General features: G+C 46.2%; 1 protein-coding gene across 4 annotated transcripts in view; it reads left to right on the forward strand.

Moving 5' to 3' along the window:
* The window catches only part of dip2a (disco-interacting protein 2 homolog A), a gene marked incomplete at its 5' end in the record, with an annotated part of 240,814 nt that overhangs the window by 135,932 nt on the left and 81,908 nt on the right, over positions 1 to 22,974 (forward strand). For all 4 annotated transcript variants that reach the window (XM_083642068.1, XM_083642065.1, XM_083642067.1 and 1 more), the window contains 2 exons: positions 9,222 to 9,341; positions 9,822 to 9,941. In XM_083642068.1, the coding sequence (XP_083498194.1) occupies positions 9,222 to 9,341; positions 9,822 to 9,941 (240 nt within the window). The remainder of the gene's footprint in view (positions 1 to 9,221; positions 9,342 to 9,821; positions 9,942 to 22,974) is intronic.

Consider the following 22,974-nt stretch of genomic DNA (forward strand, 5'->3'; position numbering starts at 1 on the left):
ACTGGCTGCAGGGTGGGGATATGAATGAAGCGGTTAGGCTTTAATACTGGCTGCAGGGTGAGGATATGAATGAAGCGGTTAGGCTTTAATACTGGCTGCAGGGTGGGGATATGAATGAAGCGGTTAGGCTTTAATACTGGCTGCAGGGTGAGGATATGAATGAAGCGGTTAGGCTTTAATACTGGCTGCAGGGTGGGGATATGAATGAAGCGGTTAGGCTTTAATACTGGCTGCAGGGTGAGGATATGAATGAAGCGGTTAGGCTTTAATACTGGCTGCAGGGTGGGGAGATGAGAGCAATAGACTGCAGGAGGAGACTTCTTTATCAGCTGTTTTACTGCAGCATGTTTCTCTACATGTGCCAAGTGTCATAAAGAAGCTGTGTCAAAATTTGGGCCGTGTGAAGCTCAATTTGGGCCGTTTGAAGCCCAATTTGGGCTGTTTGAACTCAGATTTGGGCTGTTTGAAGCCCAATTTGGGTCGTTTAAAGCCAGATTTGGGCTGTTTGAAGCCCGATTTGGGCCATTTTTGGGCCAAGTCCAATTTTACAATGAGATGCACCCACTTTAACCCTGAATAAAGTAATAAAACCACTAGTAAACCAGCAGGCGGTAGGCAGTAGGCAGTAGGCGGCCAGGCCTCAGTGAGTGGCCTGGCCTGGCCTGCAAAAAAAAAAAAAAAAAAAAAAAATGTGCAGGCCAGGCCAGGCCACCGGGCATTTGCCCGACGTGCCCGATTATGCAGTCCGCCCCTGATGTGAGTGCATATTTACCAGCATCAAATTCTGCTGTATTCACCTTATTCCTGGACTTACGTTTCCCATGATTCTCAGCGGTTGCCGGTTGTCGAGTTCCTATTTAAAAAAAATTCACTAGCAAGGAGGTGCGCGCCGCTGTCAAAGAGTGGGAACGTTTGGCTTATTTGATCCGAAATGGCTAAAAATAGTAACGTTGTGTGGTTGCATAGCGGCGATATTTTAAAAAACGAGGTGAATGTCAATTCACTCGTACTGTATGGGTTCAAAAAATAGTATGTGGTTGCATAGCGGCCGCTTTTATTTTGAAGGCTAAACATTAGGGGTGTCACAATATATCGTCCCACGAAATTTCGCGATAGTAAAACGTCACGATATGTATCGTTGAGATGAAATCTCATATCGCAAAAAAAAAAAAAAAAAAAAAAAATTCAAAAAATAGACTAAGAAACGTCTTTGTTTGTTGAAGTTCAATGTGTGGAAAGTAGTTCAGTTGAACAAGTCTCTGAAGAGACACATGAGAAGTTATACAGGAGAGAAACCATTCAATTGAGTTTCTGGCAAAACTGTTTACTTGACAGGAAAAACTGAAGATGCATAAAAAATAGATTAAGAAAAGTCTTGTTGTTTGAGTTTGAAGAAAAACTGAAGATGCATAATGAGAATTTATACTGCTGAGAAACCTTTTAGTTCAAAGTAAATCTAAGTGACGGTGTAACTACCGTAATTCTATTTCAAGATAAGCCTTATCTCCAATCTCATGTTTTTTCTAGTTGTTATTGTAATAACAATTTCCCACAACAGCATGTTTTGTATTTGTGCATTTCAAATAAAATACTACTTTTCCAGTCATATATTGTCATTATTCAAGTTTAAAAAATATTGTTTAAATCGTATCGTATCGTATCGTTATCGTGAACCCATCGTGATACGTATCGTATCGTGAACGGAGTGTATCGTGACACCCCTACTAAACATCCAAACCATAACTCTTATATTTGGTCATTGAACGGAGCTTTAGCGGTCTCTCTCTTTCGAGATTCAAGATATTGTCACTCCGTTGTACAATTATGCACGTGTGAAATTATTGTGCTGGGGGGCTCCATTACAAGACATAGGTATTATTTTCAGTCTCTTTCGCTATGAACGGTCCTGGGCGGAAACAGGCAACCGGCAGCTGGAAACAGGGAGGGAGGGTGTCATGGAAGCAGGGAGGGAGGGTGTCATGGAAGCAGGGAGGGAGGGTGTCATGGAAGCAGGGAGGGAGGGTGTCATGGAAACAGGGAGGGAGGGTGTCATGGAAACAGGGAGGGAGGGTGTCATGGAAACAGGGAGGGAGGGTGTCATGGAAGCAGGGAGGGAGGGTGTCATGGAAACAGGGAGGGAGGGTGTCATGGAAACAGGGAGGGAGGGTGTCATGTAGGGCTGCACGATATTGGAAAAAACTGACATTGCGATATTCCCCGCCCATGCGATATATATTGCGATATGAAAAAATACAGATTTTCACCAGATTAGCTCTATTTGAAAGAAAATAATATTTCTAGAATGATTGGGATGATTTTGTAGAGGAGTCCATCTGATTTTGGAGGGGAAATTAGGTATTTTAATGTTTCTCAACCACTGGGCTGTGACCTACTGGTAGGCCTCAGAGCGTCATCTATCAGGGTGCATACACATTTTGACCAATGGATTTCCATGACTTACATACATGAAAAAGTGAGTTATGACATTCTACTTTAAAATGTCACTAGCCTATACTTCACTTAGTGTAATGCAGCCTTTAAAACCAGGGAAAGACAAAATGTATGCTGTATCACCATATTACCATCCAACATCTAAGACCATATAGTCTCAAATCACAATACAATATGGATATAAATTTGATATATTGCCCACCCCTAATATTGAGTGCCAGAATCTACCTCCCAATGATGCTATTTGCAGAAAAACATTAGATTTAATTGATTATAATCACTGCTTTCAACTTCTTTCGTTCTTCTAACGTTTCAATAAATCAACAATGAAACACCGCTGCCACTTCACACATGGTTACTTCACACACTTGGTCTGACCCCCCTCCAGAAACTACCAAGTGGTACGCTCCGCATTTGGGGAGTTCCGGTTTTTGAGCGCACGCAGGGCAGTACAGAGACGAGGATTCACATGCAGCCGACCGGTGACAAACAATTCATTCGTGAAAAGTAATAAATATATATTTAATTGCCCAGCTATGTCTATTGTCTTTTTATTTTCACCGACATGTTTTGTGTAAATGAGTCGCTATGTATGATTACCTCTACCGTAACGTTACTGCTATCATCTGATGCATCATCAGACTGAGGGGGAGAGAGAGCTGCGGTGATACACGGACAACTTCTCAGTAATCACTTTAGCCTTCGTGTCATAAGTTGCGGTCTTGCTTTTTGGTGTTTCAAGAGTAAATATCTCCACTCCACGGACATGTTGAGTTACAGCAGCCAGCCTGCTGTATACTAGTGCGCTGCAAGCTGTGGACAAGTCCGCCTCGCAATCACATCGTTTACAGACAGGCTACTGTCAGCAACGCAACATAAGCAAAAACAATTCAATTTTGCTCTCTGTGCATGTTTGTTGTGTTGAAGCTAAGCATTAAATGAGTGAGTACAGTAGCGGGGCGTCTCTCTCCTTTGAGAGAGCCTGCATTTCACTCAGTAGGCTACCCCTAAAGTGAGAGTTTATCAAGCAACATGACGAGTGAATTTGCTTTTGACATCGCACGTCCTGCGATGTGACTATCGCGCATGCGCACATCGCAATGTCGATGTGTAAACGATATATCGTGCAGCCCTAGTGTCATGGAAGCAGGGAGGGAGGGTGTCATGGAAACAGGGAGGGAGGGTGTCATGGAAACAGGGAGGGAGAGTGTCATGAAGCGCCCACGGTCTCACCAGGAAACTGGTGAATAGAGAATGTGCTGCACCTCCTCACTGTCAAAATACATGATGTGTTTTTATGGACATTGTCTCAAATGGAGGATGATGACTAATTTTTGCTTCCTATTTGTTTGTATTGTTTGATTTTGGAAAGCAGCTGTTGAGGCTCGGCCCGTTTGAACACAACTCGCTGTGCGTTTCATTATGAGGCAGATTGTGGAGTTTCATTCCAGACCAGATGAATTAGATGCGTGGTTCATTACAGTATGTGACTGTGCATTGATACCAGTCATGTGACTGTGCGTTGATACCAGTCATGTGACTGTGCGTTGATACCAGACTGTGCGTTGATACCAGTCATGTGACTGTGCGTTGATACCAGTCATGTGACTGTGCATTGATACCAGTCATGTGACTGTGCGTTGATACGAGTCATGTGACTGCGTTGATACCAGTCATGTGACTGTGCGTTGATACCAGTCATGTGACTGTGCGTTGATGCCAGTCATGTGACTGTGCGTTGATACCAGTCATGTGACTGTGCGTTGATACCAGTCATGTGACTGTGCGTTGATACCAGTCATGTGACTGTGCGTTGATACCAGTCATTAGCCAAGCTGAGCTTATTTACTCTCTAGGCAGGCAGGCAGGCAGACGCAGCACAGTGATGTCAGCCAGCACACAGTACGTGTTGGCATCAGACAGGTGCTGAAAATTCATCAGGTTCCCCCTGAGCCAATAACCACCTCTGTTGTGGCACAGCACGGCTCTGATTGGCTCAGCCCGGTGTGTCACTCTGTGAAGTGTGTTCTCCCCGGCAACCGGGCCTGTTGGGCTGACATGTTTTATAGACCTGCTTTCTCTGGGGATTGAGAAAGGCCATTGTGTGACTAGGCTGTCAGAGCCACATAAGAGACCAGCATAATATTGATGTGTGTGTGTGTGTGTGTGTGTGTGTGTGTGTGTGTGTGTGTGTGTGTGTGTGTGTGTGTGTGTGTGTGTGTGCGTGCGTGCGTGCGTGCGTCCGTGCGTGCGTGTGTGTGTATGTGTGTGTGGTGTCTCTGCAGTGGCTCATATATATCAACACATTGGAGATGTGAGGTGGAGGATGGCCTGTAACTCAGCATTGCTGGGTGCACTGCCTCTGTCTGAGAGTTGCTGACAGTGTGCAGCTCACTGATCCCCACTAAGCTGCAACTGAAAAGCCTGGCTGGACGGAGGGAGAGAGGGAGGGAGGAAGAGAGGGAGAGAGGGAGGGAGGAAGAGAGGGAGGGAGGGAGGGAGGGAGGGAGAGATGAACAGAGGGAGGGATGGCTGGCTGTGGTTGAAGCTGTTTGCTTGGCTGTAGCCGCTCTGACTGGTTCAATGGGTCAAAGGTCAGTAGAGGGCAACCTCCAAGCTAGCCCAGTGAGCCCACCCACAGTCCAGTCCTAAAGGCTGTGTAGTTGTCGTTGCCACTGGGCAAAACGGTCTTCCTGCAGGAAGGCAGGAAGGCAGCTCCTTTAATCATGTGAATGAAAATAACTTTGTGTGGTTTATTTGGCAGCACGCAGAGAGCCTTAGCCTTAGCCTTAGCCTTAGCCTTAGCCTTAGCCTACTATGATGTTTGTTTGTTTTTTGCTTAAACTTTGTTTAAGTTTTAAACTTTCAACATAGAAACAAAAACACCAAAAGAAAGACAGCAGCGGCAACAACAACAACAACAACAAAAACTACAGGACCGTTGTCCACCAACACAGTTTCCACAATCATCTTCCTCTGCGTCCGTGCCACGCCCAGCTCTCCACCTCCATCATGACAGACTCCACAGCAGGATGCAGATAGTTGAGCCTCACCTGTAGCCTGTACTACGAAGCTAGTTTAATGCCTTATCCGAGTAAGTTTGAGTTTAAACCTGGTTTAGCCGTACTACAAAGCAAGTTAACTTTCAATCACCATGGCAACTGACGCTGCAAAGCTAACCTGGTCGCGACCAGGTTAGCTTCAGAGGATAAGATCAAAATCCATGACAGACCCATATAATCGGCTCTCTGGAGTCACTCACCATTCATATAAGATCGCCATATGAAAAATAGATTGCAGTCAACTGAGAATATAACAAGAAAAACATTTGTGGCTCTGTAGGCTACATAATTAAATTAAGCCTACTTACCACTTTATGTCTTAACAGCTCAACGATGCGTGGAGAAATATGATCACTATTAATCACCGCGGCGCATATCATGAATGGACCCTCAAATGGAGTGAGGGTGATATTCTCCTACATGCCAGGAAAGCCTATACATATAATATAGATATGGGATAAATATGGATAGCCCCAATACTAAATATGCAGGCTATTCTTGCATCTTTCAGCTGGAACTGTGTCCTGTAGGCTGTATGCCAATATATGAGCAAAAATAGGCTAGTTTTTATCACTGAATTGAGACGATGCGGGTATATGCCCGCATCGTCTCAATTCAGTTCAGCAGCTTTCTCTTTTATAGTAGGCTATTAGGCTTTATACTAGGCTATTTTATATATGAATTATTCGATCAGTGCAACCACACACATGAGTGATAGAGATCATTATTCATTGAGCATGCGTTTCTAAATCTATGGTCTAAATAGGCTTACAGATTGTGGAAATGTATAGACTGAGATTACACATTTACATGTGTTGCTGCTGCCTGTATCAATGCAGCTGTATCAATCGCTGATCAAAGTAAATCAAATGACTGATGTGAATACAAGCTGCTGCCTTAGACAGCCCTTCAGCAGACTATCCAACGCGGATTTTCATTCTGACATTAAATCGCGGATAAATTAAATATCCGCTAAAACTCTGATCATGCACTGCGCTTCATTGAACGAGGAAATGAGTGTGGAAATGGGTGTGGGCGTGGATAAACTCAGCTGTTCATAATGTGATTGGCTACCGCACCTCTTTCGCGTGGACGCGCGCCTGTGCACGAGCGAAAAACGTGCGCGTGCACAGGCAGATCCCAGGTCCACTTACCTAGTAAAAAACCAGCGTCGTAGTATCAGTTAACTAGATAGCTTTGATCCTGTTCAGTCAAACCAGATCAAAGGGACTCATCGCGGATCTGTTAAACTAGTTTCGTAGTACAGGGCTCTGGTCAACTACAGAGGCAAACTTTGAAATCCCCACTGACAGGAACATGTGTCTCATAAAGCTGCAGGATGTATTCTTCTCTTTCCTCACTGACAGGAACATGTGTCTCATAAAGCTGCAGGATGTATTCTTCTCTTTCCTCACTGACAGTAACATGTGTCTCATAAAGCTGCAGGATGTATTCTTCTCTTTCCTCACTGACAGTAACATGTGTCTCATAAAGCTGCAGGATGTATTCTTCTCTTTCCTCACTGACAGGAACATGTGTCTCATAAAGCTGCAGGATGTATTCTTCTCTTTCCTCACTGACAGGAACATGTGTCTCATAAAGCTGCAGGATGTATTCTTCTCTTTCCTCACTGACAGTAACATGTGTCTCATAAAGCTGCAGGATGTATTCTTCTCTTTCCTCACTGACAGGAACATGTCTCATAAAGCTGCAGGATGTATTCTTCTCTTTCCTCACTGACAGGAACATGTGTCTCATAAAGCTGCAGGATGTATTCTTCTCTTTCCCCACTGACAGGAACATGTGTCTCATAAAGCTGATAAAGTACCGTAAATTTCGGACTATAAGCCGCGGCTTTTTCCCCGTTTTTTGGCCCTGCGGCTTATATAACGGTGCGGCTTATCTATGGATTTTTTCGAAAAGAAAAACGGAATTCTCTCTTCTTTAGCACTCTTTCTAACTATAAATCCACTTCTGTTTTAATTTCCTCTCTTGCCCTCTTTTCACCACACCGCGGACACTGTGTGCACTGTAAAAAAAAACACAGGTGGTGTTGTGTTATGTTGTTTTGTTGAAATGTTAATAAATGGGAGCTTCCTCAAACAGCCATCTCTTTCCCGACAATCCCCTCTGTGCATGAACCCTTACATATGGTAATTAAACATTAAAACACAATAAAAATAAAAAAATAAAAAAACATTAAAACACCTGCGGCTTATAGTCCGGTGCGGCTTATATATGTAACAAACAGGCAATTTTGCTGCTGCGGCTTATACTCCGGTGCGGCTTATAGTGCGGAAATTACGGTACTCACTTTTCAGGCTGATTTTCTAGGAAACTTGATTTGAGGTGTACCAACATTCAAATAAGCAGATCTTCTTCAATTATTTTCAGATTTCGATGTGTGACACATCATTTGAAAGCTTACAGTCTGTAGTTTCATAATCTGTCAAAAACTGAAAAATGACCTCGGCCCACTATGTACTCAAATTACCAGTGCGTGTCACATATAGTATATAGGGCTGTTTGTGACTCAACATGGAAAAACAGCTGCATTGTGTGAGATAGGTTCCTATAGTTTTGCCTTTTTTTCTTACATATTGCATTGTTGATCTTTGCATTCAGAGCTTTAAAATGGTACAGTATATTACATAGTTAGGGGTCAGTAGTATTATTATAAATTAATTATTTTGACTGGAACTTTGTTCTGATGCACACATTATAAGTTGAGTGTACAGTATGATGTGATTGGATGTGACAGGATGACATGAGCTCAGCACATTTCTCTCCTTAGTTGCTGCTACTTTCAAACATCAATGCAGAAGGCGCAGGAGGAGGAAGCAGAGCAGACGGTTGCCCCGACTACTAATGGAGCTGGTTCTGGTTCTGGTTCTGTGACAGTCCCACAGGCCGTAGTGTTGGGTCACGCCTCTGATGCTAACCGCTAGCTACTTTCATCAAGCACAAGTGAGAGTTGCGTAAGCTCAAGGATGAATCACTGCTTGCGGCATGCGGAGCGGGACGCAGCGTTCAAGAGAGGCAGATCATTTTAGAACAAAGATTATGTCCTTTTTTACATTCAGGGCCCCTCGTCACCTGCTCTGCGTTACGTCTCTGTCGTGTCAGCCTCGCATCCATAGGTGACTGTGTGTGTGTGTGTGTGCGTGTGTGCGTGCGTGCGTGCGTGCGTGCGTGTGTGTGTGTGTGTGTGTCAGTGTGTGTACGCCTGTGTGTGTGTGTGTGTGTGTGTGTGTGTGTGTGTGTGTGTGTGTGTGTGTGTGTGTGTGTGCGCGTGTGTCTGTGTGTGTTGTAACTCTTAGTAAGAGGCTGGATTAATTAAAGTGAATAGTTTTTCTAAGCTATTAGAAGAAAGCTGCCTAAGTAGGGATTACCTTTGGCTTGTACTTGAACAAATTGCCTGTTTTATTAGCACCAAGAATATTGAGCATGTACAGTAGCAACAACACACGCACGCACGCACACACACACACACACACACACACACACACACACACACACACACACACACACACAGCAGCACTGCTCCATGTCCAAGATATGTTCTGCAAATCCACTGGGTGTTTTAAAGGGTTTCCTAAGCTTTCAATGTCTTATCGCCTTTTGAGTGTGAGAAGATGCAAGATAGGTCTTTGTTTTTGGATCTGATGATAAACAGTCTTCTTCTGTGGTGGTGTTGTTTCCCTGCAGGTGTAGATCCCTCTCTCCAAATTGACAACAGGATCCAGGCTTCCTCCCAAGCTGCCCTCCCAGTTTCCAAACACAACAAGCCGCGCGCTGCCAACACCCGGGATGAGCGCTTCAGATCTGGTAATCATGCGTCCACACTGCCTGTGTTGTTAGATCAGATCTGGTAATGATGCGTCCATACTGCCTGTGTTGTTAGATCAGATCTGGTAATGATGCGTCCATACTGCCTGTGTTGTTAGATCAGATCTGGTAATCATGCGTCCATACTGCCTGTGTTGTTAGATCAGATCTGGTAATGATGCGTCCATACTGCCTGTGTTGTTAGATCAGATCTGGTAATGATGCGTCCATACTGCCTGTGTTGTTAGATCAGATCTGGTAATCATGCGTCCATACTGCCTGTGTTGTTAGATCAGATCTGGTAATGATGCGTCCATACTGCCTGTGTTGTTAGATCAGATCTGGTAATCATGCGTCCATACTGCCTGTGTTGTTAGATCAGATCTGGTAATGATGCGTCCATACTGCCTGTGTTGTTAGATGCCTGGAGGCTGTTTGTCATGTTAAAAGGCTGAACTGGTCATACACGTGTTCCCTCAGACTTGCACACAGAAGCCGTCCACGCAGCTTTGGCCAAGTACAAAGAGAGGAAGATGCCCATGCCCTCCAAGAGACGATCTGTGCTAGTTCAGTCCTCCGTGGAGGCATGCACCCCACCAGGTGAGACCTCGCTTCTGTTAACCACAGTCCATGTGCTTAAAGGATAATTTCACCCAAAAATGAAAATTCAGTCATTATCTACTCGCACCCGTGCCGATGGCTGAAGTTAGTTCACAAAACAGTCCTGGATTTTCACAGCAAAACACTGCAGCATTCTACTAAATCATTGAAGTGGATGGGGACCAACTTTCAAATGTATAAAAAAAAGCCTCCATAGTGCTCGTCTGGCATAATCCAAGTTTCCAGAACCCCCGAGATGCCAGATTGACTTGAAAAGACGTCATTTACACCCTGTTTAGCTGAAAGCTTCACTGTAGCTTGGAGCTGCCCTTCTTGGAGCAGCATGGCTACAGTAAAGATTTCAGCTAAAAACAGGAAATGCTACAAGAATGTTTTATGGACTACAAAACTTCACCCGCCCTTCCATCGGCAGGGTAAGTAGATATTGATAATGAGTTGACTGAATTTTCATTTTTGGGTGAACGTATCCTTTACCACACACACACACACACACACACACACACACACACGCACACACACACACACACACACACACACACACTCACACACTCACAATGAACCCAGGGGGGACTTGAAACTCCTCCTACTCTTAGTGCGACTTAACTGGCAATAAAACAGCGATAGAGAGGTGTTGTGACAGGTAATGATAATCTTACTATGTCAGTTTACTATCATGTCAAGTATCTTAGCTACCATAGCTTGTGTGTGTGTGTGTGTGTGTGTGTGTGTGTGTGTGTGTGTGTGTGTGTGTGTGTGTGTGTGTGTGTGTGTGTGTGTGTGTGTGTGTGTGTGTGATAAAATGGGGGATTTTTGACCATGGTAACTAACTGTTGTACTGTAATAAACAGTGTGGGCTTCATGAGGGGGCACCACTGTTCTCCAGAATGTTTTATGAATAACCCCGGATCTCAACAAGTATTTTCAGTGTCATCCTAAGTGAAGTACATTGTGTCTTTCACTATCCTCGCTCCATAGTGAGGTGAGCTCTGTTTACAGACATCTGCCCGCACAGTTGAAGGGCAGCAAAACACATCAGCACAAGGTGGGGCAGCGTAGCTGTGATGCTTTGATATCCTTTTAAAACTCCATCCATTCCATCTCCTTCATTCAAGCACAAGGTTGGAACAAACTCTCACAATTAAGCTTTTGCATTTACGGTAAGATACAACCTCAAGAGCCCTCCACATGATGTGATGGTCACCATGAAGGTCAGAGCCTCAAGAGCCCTCCACATGATGTGATGGTCACCACGAAGCAGGCGCGGACTGCATAATCGGGCACGTCGGGCAAATGCCCGGTGGCCTGGCCTGGCCTGGCGTGGCCTAAAAAAAAAAAAAAAAAAAAAAGAAATTGGTGAACAGCAGGCCAGGTGCCGCCTACTGGTTTACTAGTGGTTTTATTACTTTATTCAGGGTTAAAGTGGGTGCATCTCATTGTAAAATTGGACTCAGCCCAAATTGGGCTTCAAACGGCCCAAATTGGGCTTCAAATGGCTCAAATTGGGCTTCAAACGGCCCAAATTGGGCTTCAAACGGCCCAAATTTTTTGCCGCCGCCCTTCGGACGCCGGCATGCGCGTCGGCCCGTATTGGCCTGGCCTGCTTGGTATCTAATGCCCGGCCTGAATTATGATCCCAGTCCGCCCCTGCCATGAAGGTCAGGGCCTCAAGAGCCCTCCACATGATGTGATGGTCACCATGAAGGTCAGGGTCATTCAGATTCTCTCATCATCAAATACCGTACGTAGATTATAATTATTGAATGTTAACTAGAAATATCGCGCTTCGCGATCTCCCCACTATGTGACGCTACCACTGTCAAAGTCAAACCTCCGCAATTGTTTCCATGTGTTCCAGTGAGCATTGGTGTGTCGGCTGCTGACACTGTGACGGAACAGTGTCAGCTGTTACTAAACCAAAGTATTTCATCATCAGATCAGTCAGTAAAATACAAGCTAAGCTTGCTAATAGAAAACGTGTCAGTCTCTCTTGTGTTTGCTGTGTCAGAGTTGATTGGTGTTGATGGCATGATGCTGATGCTAAGAGGGTCGTCTCAGAGCCCCGTGTCCTGGGTAAAGAGGCCATAGAGGTGGAGCGTTTAACCCGATTAGGAGCTCAGAGGTTGGGCTTTGAACATGAGAAACAGGGGGCCTCTTCATGGTTGTTGTGAGGCTCTCATACCGCTTTCAGACAGACACGGTTCTGGTTCTGGCTCTGGCTCCGTTCTGGAGTCTCAGAACCTTGGTGCTTTCTGGCGAACCAGCCCGTGTTCACACCAGTTTAAGCGGAACCAAAGTGGGAGGACATTATTCGGTAGTCCTTCTTCAGTTTTTTAAGTTGATTAATTATTTGGTCTGGCGTTCGAGTGAACCCAGCCTTGGCCCTCTCTTCCGCAAGTTCGGCATATGACTTTGTACTCTTTCTTGTACTGCTTTCTAGCTTTTCTTGAGATTCGGTAGATGCCCAAATCGCCACTAAACATTTGGTTTCCTCAGGAGACCACTGCAAATTATTTTTCTCCATGTTGTCACTGCCTTCTTCTCCTTCCTGCTCATTTTCACAGCCTAGAATGAGACAGGCCCACTGATGATGTCACGGTTCCCAAGGAAAAACCAACTATTTTTTGGTTCCGCTGAGAACCAACTTTTCAGGTTCCGAACCAATTATTTTTTCGGTCTGAACGCGCCGGCCGGTTCAAATTTGCGTTCGGGAACCGGAACCGGCACGGAGCCCTGCCGGTGTGAAAGCCCTATCTGTGGGCTCTGCTAATTATATTGTGGTCCAAAGTAGAGCCCGAGCGATACTGGATTTTTGAGGCCGATGCCGATACCGATATTAGGGAGTAAAAAAATTCCGATACCGATAATATCGGCCGATATTCTTTTTTATCAAATTTTTATCCCCCATTAGTTATCACCGGTAGGACATAGCACGTGGGAGGATCACGCTATTCCAACGAGTTCCCCTCCCTCCGAACAGGCGCCCTTAACGACCAGAGGAGGCACCACATCAGCAACCCTCAAATATCAAACACTTGACAAAGATATGAGTTGACATGAATTGAAATATGTAATGTAGGCAGGATATTTTACAGCTTATTAATAAACTCAATGCAATGAAACAGTAAACTTAACTGGGAATTTAATAATTATAAATAACTAGAAATACAAAAACACAATAGAACAAATAGTTAAGAAAAAATATCAAATATACACAACATGCTGTCTATAACTTAAAAAAAAAAAAAAAAATCTGCAATATCGGCGCAACATATAGACAAGTTTCCTGGGCACTTCCAGTTTGCTTCCGGACTCGGCCGCGATCGTGTCTGTCGGTTCCGGTGTTTGTGAATACGGAGAAGCATAACGTACTACCGTAGTAGCCATAGCGACCGCCGAAAAAATGCAAACTTGGGATCATTCTGCGAGTCTCCTATCTAATGAAAGAGTGTCTATCCCACACCTGTTGACAGTGAACACATGGGAAGATAATATGTGTAAATAGCCGAACGTAACTACAGGCAGGATTATAGCGTATTTTGAGGAATCAATGGCGGTGGACGGCAACGCAATGAACTATCTCAAAAGCTCCGAAGCGTCAGCCAGACTAACGTAACGTAGGTTACAGTCCTCTCCTCTGTCACAGTCAGTCAGACTAACGTTATGTAACATAACGTTAGTCTGACTGACTGTGAGAGAGGAGAGTACTGTCACTGTAACAGACTTAGGTTACTGTCCTCTCCTCTGTCACAGTCAGCCAGACTAACGTTAGGTGTCTCTCCATTCAAAAACAACCCAGTTTGCCTTGATCACTGCAAAACATGACATGCCGTGTGTAGCCTCCACACAATAAGGCTACACACGGTAAATCATGGTAAATACGCAGCACAATACCCGCCGTGGTAAACAGAAGAAGACTGGGATATTAACTTTAAGGCGACTCACTTCTAGACTTGAATGAAATTGTATTCACCTACTATCTGCTCCGTGGATTACCATTTTACAATTTCGGAGACGAAATTGTAACATAGCAACGTTGGTCCACAAACGTTGCTATTTAAAAAAAAAATTGGGAGATCGGGTTGGGATTATAACGTTAGTTTGCCGAGTCGCACCTGGTAATCCAGAAATGGCGTTATGGTAGGCTACCTTTGTCTACTTGTAGATCATCAAGAAACTTTAAATTAATAACGTTAGATGTGTTTAACAGAGCTGTATATCGGGTCTAGCAGCTGATCAGCAGCTCAGTCAGCCTCAAACACGAGGTGATTGTCAGCTCTATAATTCGCAAAATAGCAGTGGATGGAAACGCGCACTGTGTTTTGTGACAGCCACGCACTGCACAATGTGTTCCAGAATAACCCATTGTTAATAACGTCTGCTAACGTTAGTGTAGCTGATGTTATCGATCGTTGTAAAAATAGTTTCGATATTTCGGCTGCTGCCTTCTGATGTGCTCGCTGCTGTGGACGTAATGTGGACTTAAACGGAAGCCGACGACACGAAAGGCTGCTATGGCGCCGCCCTAGGAACGGCCCAGGAAACTTGTCTATCGGCCGATACTAGGGATGCACCGATTGCCATTTTCTTGGCCGATTCCGATTTCCGATTTTTGAATAGTCTGACTTGCCGATACCGATTTTTGCCGATTCCGATTTTTTTTTCTAAAAACAACAATTGACAGCTTACACAAACGTTTTTGTAACTTTGTTTAAAAATTAAGATTCATAGAACAATTCTTACATCTAATGGGGATCCAAATAAACAAATAAACAATTCTTATCATTTGCATGAAGTAGGACCTTCTCACTCAAACACATCTCAAAATAAAAGTGTTCCAGGTTAGGCTACTGGACAGAGCTTTTTTGTGCAAATACAATGAATACAAAAATTAAATTAAATCCAATAGCCTATATCCCACAGCTATCATGCATTTACTTTTCCAAAAGAAAACAGGTGCAACAGAACATCAAAATGATCCATGGACAAGGAGTTTATAGACTGGCTCCAGACCAGTCCTCTTGAGTAGAGGGGAAATGAGTTTATGAGTTACAGTAACGATCTTCAGTCTGAATATCAGGCGGAGTTTACACACAGTCCGAAGTTTGGTATGCGTATTTTTATCTGCCATCCGAAAAAATATCGTCACGCACAGAAAACGTTGCACACTTGTGAGTCCGATGCATTTTTATTATTATGTCCGTCGTTCTCATGTCGTTCTATTTGCAATACGAAACAAATAGTCTCTCCTGTATCCACGTCACGTTACAACATGACTTGACAGGCTGAGGCAGCAGCGCTGATGTGGAATGGAAAAGCAGGTCGGGGACTGGACACAATGCTCGCGTTCACCTCGCCAAGCCGGCTGTGCGCGGTGGCGGGTTGCTGGAGCACCGCTTCCCGGGGAGAGAGAGCAGAGAGAGAGGGGCCAGTGAGGTGAAGCGAGCCGCTCTGACTGGACTCCAGCCGAGCGGGACACGGCCGCACCTCTGTCTCCACGGCTTATTTTCGACTTGCATGTGTGACAAACTGCGAGCTTTGTCTACTTCACTGACGGTGAAAAAAATCCACAACGAGGAAGGTATGCTGGCGTGTGTGGTGTGGTGGCTGGGTGCCTGTCTCGGTGCTTTGGGGTGCGCGCACGTCATGTGAAAATCGGCTCACAGAATCGGCTATTTAGAGTGACCGGAACAGATCACCGATCGAGGCCGATCACGTGAAAATCGGCCATTTCCGGTCACGTGCCGATCGATCGGTGCATCCCTAGCCGATACGATATATCGGTAATCGGCCAATATCGGCCGATAATATCAGCGAACCGATATATCGGTCGGGCTCTAGTCCAAAGTGATAAGATGCACAAATATGGCTGACAGACCTGCAGAATCCTACACATACTGAGATCATCTGTCCAGGCATTGCTTGCATGCAGTCATTCGTCACGGTTATACTATTTCTGTGTGATTTTTGAGATCTGATTCTAAAGGGCAAACCTTATCACACTGTATGTGCTGCTGATGTGATCTTGAAACGGCTGATCCATCTCATATGGCTACATTTATATCCGTGTCTGCATTCATTTCCCCCTCTGTCCTTCTCTAGCTCATATCTGGTTTATGTGCAGTGTTTGGATTGTATCCAATCACAATCTGCATATCTGGCCACTGCCATTTGTGCTTTCAAAGATACAATAATGACGGGACAAAATCTGATTTTATACATCATCCCAACCTGATTGATGATAGAAGACACATTGAAAGTGTAACCATGGTCATATACTGTACACACTAATCAACATATAAAAAATATGTGTATATATATATATATATATATATATATATATATATATATATATATATATATATATACTGTATATATATATTGTAACAGGACGGGTTAGGTTGAGAGCATGGAGTTGTACAGTTATCAAGCACACACACACAAAGTATTGAGTTATCCCCATTGGCAATGGCCTGGGCTTTTATTTGTACAAAGGTAGAACCAAAAAGAGTCTCAAAAATGTAAACATAAAGTTGTTCCCACTGGAACTTGGCTTTAGCCCTATCCGGGCCGCTACCCGGCTTACCGGGTGGTCAACTCACAAGGTTAGGAGTTAGGTCTGGTTGTCCTCCCTTAGCTCTCTCTCTGAGCCTCTTTGCTCTGCTGCTTTTCCTCGCAATGAGTGTGTCCCTTCGCACTTAGTCTCCTCTGGGCCTAATCAGGTGGATGGGGAACATCTGGGCCCAATCAGGTAGTTGGGGACAGCTGGGTGAGTTTGGTCAGGTACACCATCCTCCTGAGACCACATGATGGAGCCAACGGGCGGGGACATAGCAGCCCTCAATCACCATGCCCATCATCCCCTTACATACCCCCCCCTTCAGTTTCTGCTTGGGGATGGGAACCGAGGTCCAGAGGGCGTCTCTCCGTGACAGGGCATCTGCGTTCCCATGCTTCGCTCCTGACCTGTGGGTGATAGAGAAATTAAATTCTTGTAAGGAGAGAAACCATCTACCCACTCTAGCATTGGTCTCTTTCTTCTTGGACATCCAAACCAGGGGTGCATGGTCAGTCACCAGGGAAAAATGTCTGCCCCACAGGTAATACCTGAGACGTTCCAGTGCCCACTTGATGGCCAGCCCCTCCTTCTCTACTGTAGCATATCTTTGTTCCCTTTGGTTCAGCTTCCTACTGATGTAAAGGACTGGATGTTCCTCACCATTTATCTCCTGAGATAGGACAGCTCCTAGTCCCACCTCCGAGGCATCCGTTTGGACCACCATCTCCCGTGTGAAGTCCGGGGTGACCAGAACGGGACGTGCACAGAGTGCCTCCCTGAGACCTCGGAACGCCTTCTCTGCCTCCGCCGTCCATTCCACCATCAGGGCTTTTTTTTTCTTAGTTAGATCTGTTAGGGGGGCAGCTATAGAAGAAAAGTTACGGATAAAACGGGAGTAATAAGAGGCAAGTCCCAGGAAGGTCTTTACCTGCCTCTTGGTTGCGGGTCGGGGCCACTCCTCGATAGCCTTGACCTTGCGCTCCTGTGGCTTCACATTTCCTCGACCGATGGTGAAGCCCAGGTATTCGGTCTCCTCCAAGCCCAGCTTGCACTTTTTCGGATTGGCTGTCAGGCCTGCCCTGCGGAGAGCCTCCAGAACTGCCTTCAGCCTGTACAAGTGTTCCTCCCACCCCCCACTGTGGATGATTACGTCATCTAAATATGCCGCTGCATACTCACTATGGGGTTTCAGTACCTTGTCCATGAGCCTTTGGAAGGTGGCCGGGGCTCCGTGCAGGCCAAAGGGCAATACGGTGTACTGGTAAAGTCCTGTGGGGGTAGCAAACGCAGTTTTCTCCCTGGAGTCGGCTGCCAGGGGCACCTGCCAATATCCCTTAGTTAGGTCTAGGGTGCTGATGTACCGGGCCTCCCCCAAGCGGTCAATCAGCTCATCGACCCTGGGCATAGGATATGCATCAAACTCAGAGATTTCATTAAGTTTTCTAAAATCATTACAGAACCTTTTTGTGGCGTCCGGCTTTGGAACCAGGACGATTGGACTGGCCCATTCACTGTATGATTCCTCGATGACTCCCAGCTCCAGCATGTTCTGGACCTCCTCCTTTATGATGCTCCTCGTGGCCTGCGGGGTTCTGTAGGGCCGTATTTTGACCTTCTGTCCCGGTTCAGTCCGTATGTGGTGCTCCACCAGGCTGGTCCGGCCTGGTACACTGGAGAACACATCCGAGTTCTGCTGTACCAACTCCTTTATTTGCTGTAGCTGTCCTGGGGAGAGACCTGGTCCCAATGTCACTTTGGCCCCCTCACTGCCTGGAGAGGAGGAAGGAAGCACACAAGACAAAGCACAACCGGCCAACACATCTCTGGTATACCACTTTTTCAGCAGGTTGATATGGTAGATTTGGAGAGGTTTCCGGCGTCCCGGCTGCCGCACCTTGTAAGTAACGGGGCCTACCCTTTCGGCCACTTCATAAGGCCCGTGCCAGGAGGCCAGGAACTTGTGGTCCGTGGTGGGCACTAACACCAGCACTTTGTCCCCAACCTGGAACTCCCGTGGCTGTGCACCCCTGTTATAGACTCGCCTCTGAGCCTCCTGGGCTTGTGACATATGTTCTCTTACCAGGGGCCACAGTACTTTCATGCGGTCTTGCATCCTCTCCACATGTTCTACCAGGCTGCGGTGGGGGCTGGGTTGCTCCTCCCAGGCCTCTCTCGCCACATCGAGCAGGCCCCTTGGCTGTCTGCCGTACAGTAACTCAAACGGTGAGAATCCTGTGGATGCCTGTGGCACCTCTCTAATGGAAAACATGAGGTAAGGCAGCAACTGATCCCAGTCCTTGCCATCTTTATCTATCACTTTTCTGAGCATGGATTTCAGTGTTTTGTTGAACCTTTCTACTAGGCCATCCGTTTGTGGATGGTAGACAGACGTTCGGATTTGTTTTAGCTTGAGGAGCCGGCACAGGTCCTTCATGATCTTTGACATGAATGGAGTCCCTTGGTCCGTGAGTATCTCTCTGGGCAGGCCCACTCGGCTGAACATTTGGAACAGCTCTCTTGCAATGCCTTTCGTTGTCATGTTCCTCAGGGGAATGGCTTCCGGATACCTGGTGGCATAGTCAAGAACAACAAGAATATACTGGTGCCCCCGGGCCGATTTCACCAGTGGCCCTACTAGGTCCATGGCAATTCTGTCAAACGGCACATCAATAATGGGCAGCGGTATCAGAGGATTTTTAAAGTGGGGTTTTGGCGCCTTCTTTTGGCACTCTGGGCAGGTGCGACAGTAATCGGTCACCGCTCTTACCACTCCGGGCCAATAGAACCGGCTCATTATGCGCTCTTTTGTCTTCTCCACTCCCAAGTGGGCCCCAAGGACATGGCTGTGTGCCAGATGCAACACTGTGGACACATACTGTTTGGGTACAACTAACAAACATATTTTTTGGTTGTTCCTCTTCTGCGCATAATATAAGAGCTGATTCTTTATCAGGAAGTGGGGATATGTCAGGTTACTCACCCCTGGGGCCAGTCTCCCCTCGATCTCTTGCACATTGCTTCGGGCATGTGTCAGATTGGGGTCCTCCAACTGGGCGGTGCCAAACTGTCCTTTCATCTGGGGTAACAGCTGGGCACCCTGCTCAGCTTCCCCGGAACTCTGTTCCTCGGGAAAAACCACAAACGGGTTCTCCCATGCCTCGTTGGAGCTGGGTCCTGTGGGACTACTGTCCCTGTTATCTGGAGCAGCACACACCAGCTTAGTGGTTTCTTCTTTTGGGGAAGGTACCTGGGAGACAGTCGGTTTAACTTTGAGTTTGTTAGACTTTGTATGACACAGATGTCTTCTTTCACTCACCGGTTTTTTCCTGTACAGCTTATCATAGAGGGGGCAGTCCCGGCCGACCAGCACAGGCACTGGGAGACGTGGAACCACTCCTACCTTGAGTTCACAGGAGCCCTGTGTTGTGGTGAGCTGAATTTTCCCCACCGGGTATTCCTTAGTGTCTCCATGTACGCAGGACACAGGTAACCTTTCACTAGGGTGCAGTTGGTCCAGGAGATGGGGTTGGATGAGTGAGACTGCACTACCCGAGTCCACCAGCGCTCCGGTATCCTTCCCATTGACTTTCACCGGCACCATGTGGGGAGGTGAACATTCAGAGACCCAGCAGGAGTCCAGCAGGTGGCAGGGCTTCCCTGGGCCTCCATCAGCAGAGGCTGCAGTGGGCATCGATTCGTCCCTGGTGGGGCAGTCCCAGGCCAGGTGACCCACCTCTCCACACTCAAAACACCTTCTCCGATCCCCAGGGACCTGGAAGCGTCTTCGTCTCCCCCCGTCATCTTCTCTCTCCTGTTCCTTTTTCCCCAGGGTCACCTTCTCCGCGACTTTCCTGGTTTTAGCAGCGTCGGGTCGCTCAGCTCTTCCCGCCTTCAGCATCTCCACTGTAACCTGGTGGCTTTCAACAAGAGTGACTAGACCCTCCACACTGTTCGGGTTACCATTGGCTACCATCTTCTTAGCATCATAGGGTAAAGCCCGGATAAATTTGTCCATAACCACTCTTTCCAACACACTCACCCCCTCTGGGTCATTGGTTAGCCAGGATTTAGCCAACCGTGCCAGGTCATAGACCTGGGCTCTAGCAGACATCTCGGGGCTGTATTTCCACTCATGAAACCTCTGAGCTCGAGCATGTAGGCTGTAGCCATGCCTGGCCAAAGTCTCTTTCTTTAAGGCGCTATAAACCTTGGCTCGTTCAGGAGGAAGGTCCAGGTAGGACTGTTGGGCGGGGCCGGTGAGAAAAGGTCCGATAAGATCTGCCCAGGTGTTCTCTGGCCAGCCCTCCCTTGTAGCAGTGCGTTCAAATGCCAGAAAGTACGCCTCTACGTCATCGCTCTCTGTCATCTTGGGGATGAAACGACTGGGGTTGGGATGACTCCCTGTTCCACTGGCCTGGGCAGTGGCAGCCCCCACCATCCTCTGTAGCTCTGTATGGATGAGCGCGTTCTGCTGCCGCTGTTCTGCCAGGAGGTCTCTCTGCATCGCTTGTTGCTCCGTGGTGATCTTCAGCAGTTCTTTTATAAGACCCTCCATTTTTTTTTTTTTTTTTTTTAAATACTCTGCTCCTTCAGTGTGGCTTGATTCCTGTACACAACTCCAGCTCTGCCTGCATTCTCCACCAATGTAACAGGACGGGTTAGGTTGAGAGCATGGAGTTGTACAGTTATCAAGCACACACACACAAAGTATTGAGTTATCCCCATTGGCAATGGCCTGGGCTTTTATTTGTACAAAGGTAGAACCAAAAAGAGTCTCAAAAATGTAAACATAAAGTTGTTCCCACTGGAACTTGGCTTTAGCCCTATCCGGGCCGCTACCCGGCTTACCGGGTGGTCAACTCACAAGGTTAGGAGTTAGGTCTGGTTGTCCTCCCTTAGCTCTCTCTCTGAGCCTCTTTGCTCTGCTGCTTTTCCTCGCAATGAGTGTGTCCCTTCGCACTTAGGCCATGTCCACACGGAGACGGAAGCTATCTTTTTTTTTTTCATTTCAGAAAGGTTTTCCATAAACATGGAAACGTTTCAAGAAATGTGTGTATCCACATGAAACCACTGAAACCGCTGTAGAATAACAGAGAAAGACAATCTCGTCAATAATGGCATACAACCTCTAGGGGCGCACAGTCTATAATGTGTATCTCACTGTAGCAGCACCTTAAACCCTTGGCTTTGCGGGGAGGTTTGCCATGTCGATGAATAAAATGATGAAACCTACAGTATACAGGCAAATGCAGAGCTGTTCAGCAGGGCTGATGGTCTCCCTGTAGCCTACAATATAGAACGTTAACTATCGGTGACATTCCTGATATCATCCACTTCCATGATCTTTAGACATGTTGCAAACACATCCCAGCGTATTGGCCGCTCCTGCACATCACAGCACAGGCTAAATGATGCAACATAAATATACATTATATAAACTCATGGCATAAATGTGTTTTTATTGGAAAAAGTCGCGTCAAGTAAGCTAAAGTCTTGTTGGAGTGGACACGAGCGGATATCACAGACATCACAGTGCAACCGCGTGTTCCTCAAACCTCTCACTTCCCTATTCACGTTGTATTTACGAGGGCTATATATAGGGCAAGAGAGTATGTTGGTTACACTCAGGGTTTAGATTTCATTTCATTTCATTTTGCCCAATATTAAAATATTCCAGAATTGCATGTTGTATTAAAAATAAATATAATTTCTATCTAACACGTTAAGCCTGATTTTGTTTGTGTTATTGTAAAAATGTAGCCGCCGCTAAGCCTTCTGGGAAATATCCGATGAAGGGAGGGGAGGGGTGGATGGGTAGAGTCAGCTGTGTGGAGCCCTGAGGATGTTGTAGGCTACACGCTGTTCTCCGTGTCCACTTGTTGCTGACGGTGGTAATAGAGGAGCATTATATTTTGCTGCAAGATCCCCACTGCTGTAGCACGAACGTTGCTGGTGGAGAGAGGTGGGGCTATGGCGTCATCGTTTCAGGAAAGATGCGTATGGGTTGTAAACACGGAAATGCAAGGGTGGCGTCTTCAGATTTAAACACTCTGGGACCCGTTTTGAAAAATTAGCGTATACGGCCAGAACGTATAGTCCCAGAACGCGGTTCCATCTGGACGAAACGGCTATATGACAAAAAACTTTAGCGGATACACCTAAAGTCGTCTCCGTGTGGACATGGCCTTAGTCTCCTCTGGGCCTAATCAGGTGGATGGGGAACATCTGGGCCCAATCAGGTAGTTGGGGACAGCTGGGTGAGTTTGGTCAGGTACACCATCCTCCTGAGATGGAGCCAACGGGCGGGGACATAGCAGCCCTCAATCACCATGCCCATCATCCCCTTACAATATATATATATATATATATATATATATATATATACATACATACATACATACATACATACATACATACAGTACATACATACATGCACATACATTATAGCACACAGTA

Source organism: Poromitra crassiceps (assembly GCF_964638095.1).
Source record: "Poromitra crassiceps genome assembly, chromosome: 8".
NCBI lineage: Eukaryota > Metazoa > Chordata > Actinopteri > Beryciformes > Melamphaidae > Poromitra > Poromitra crassiceps.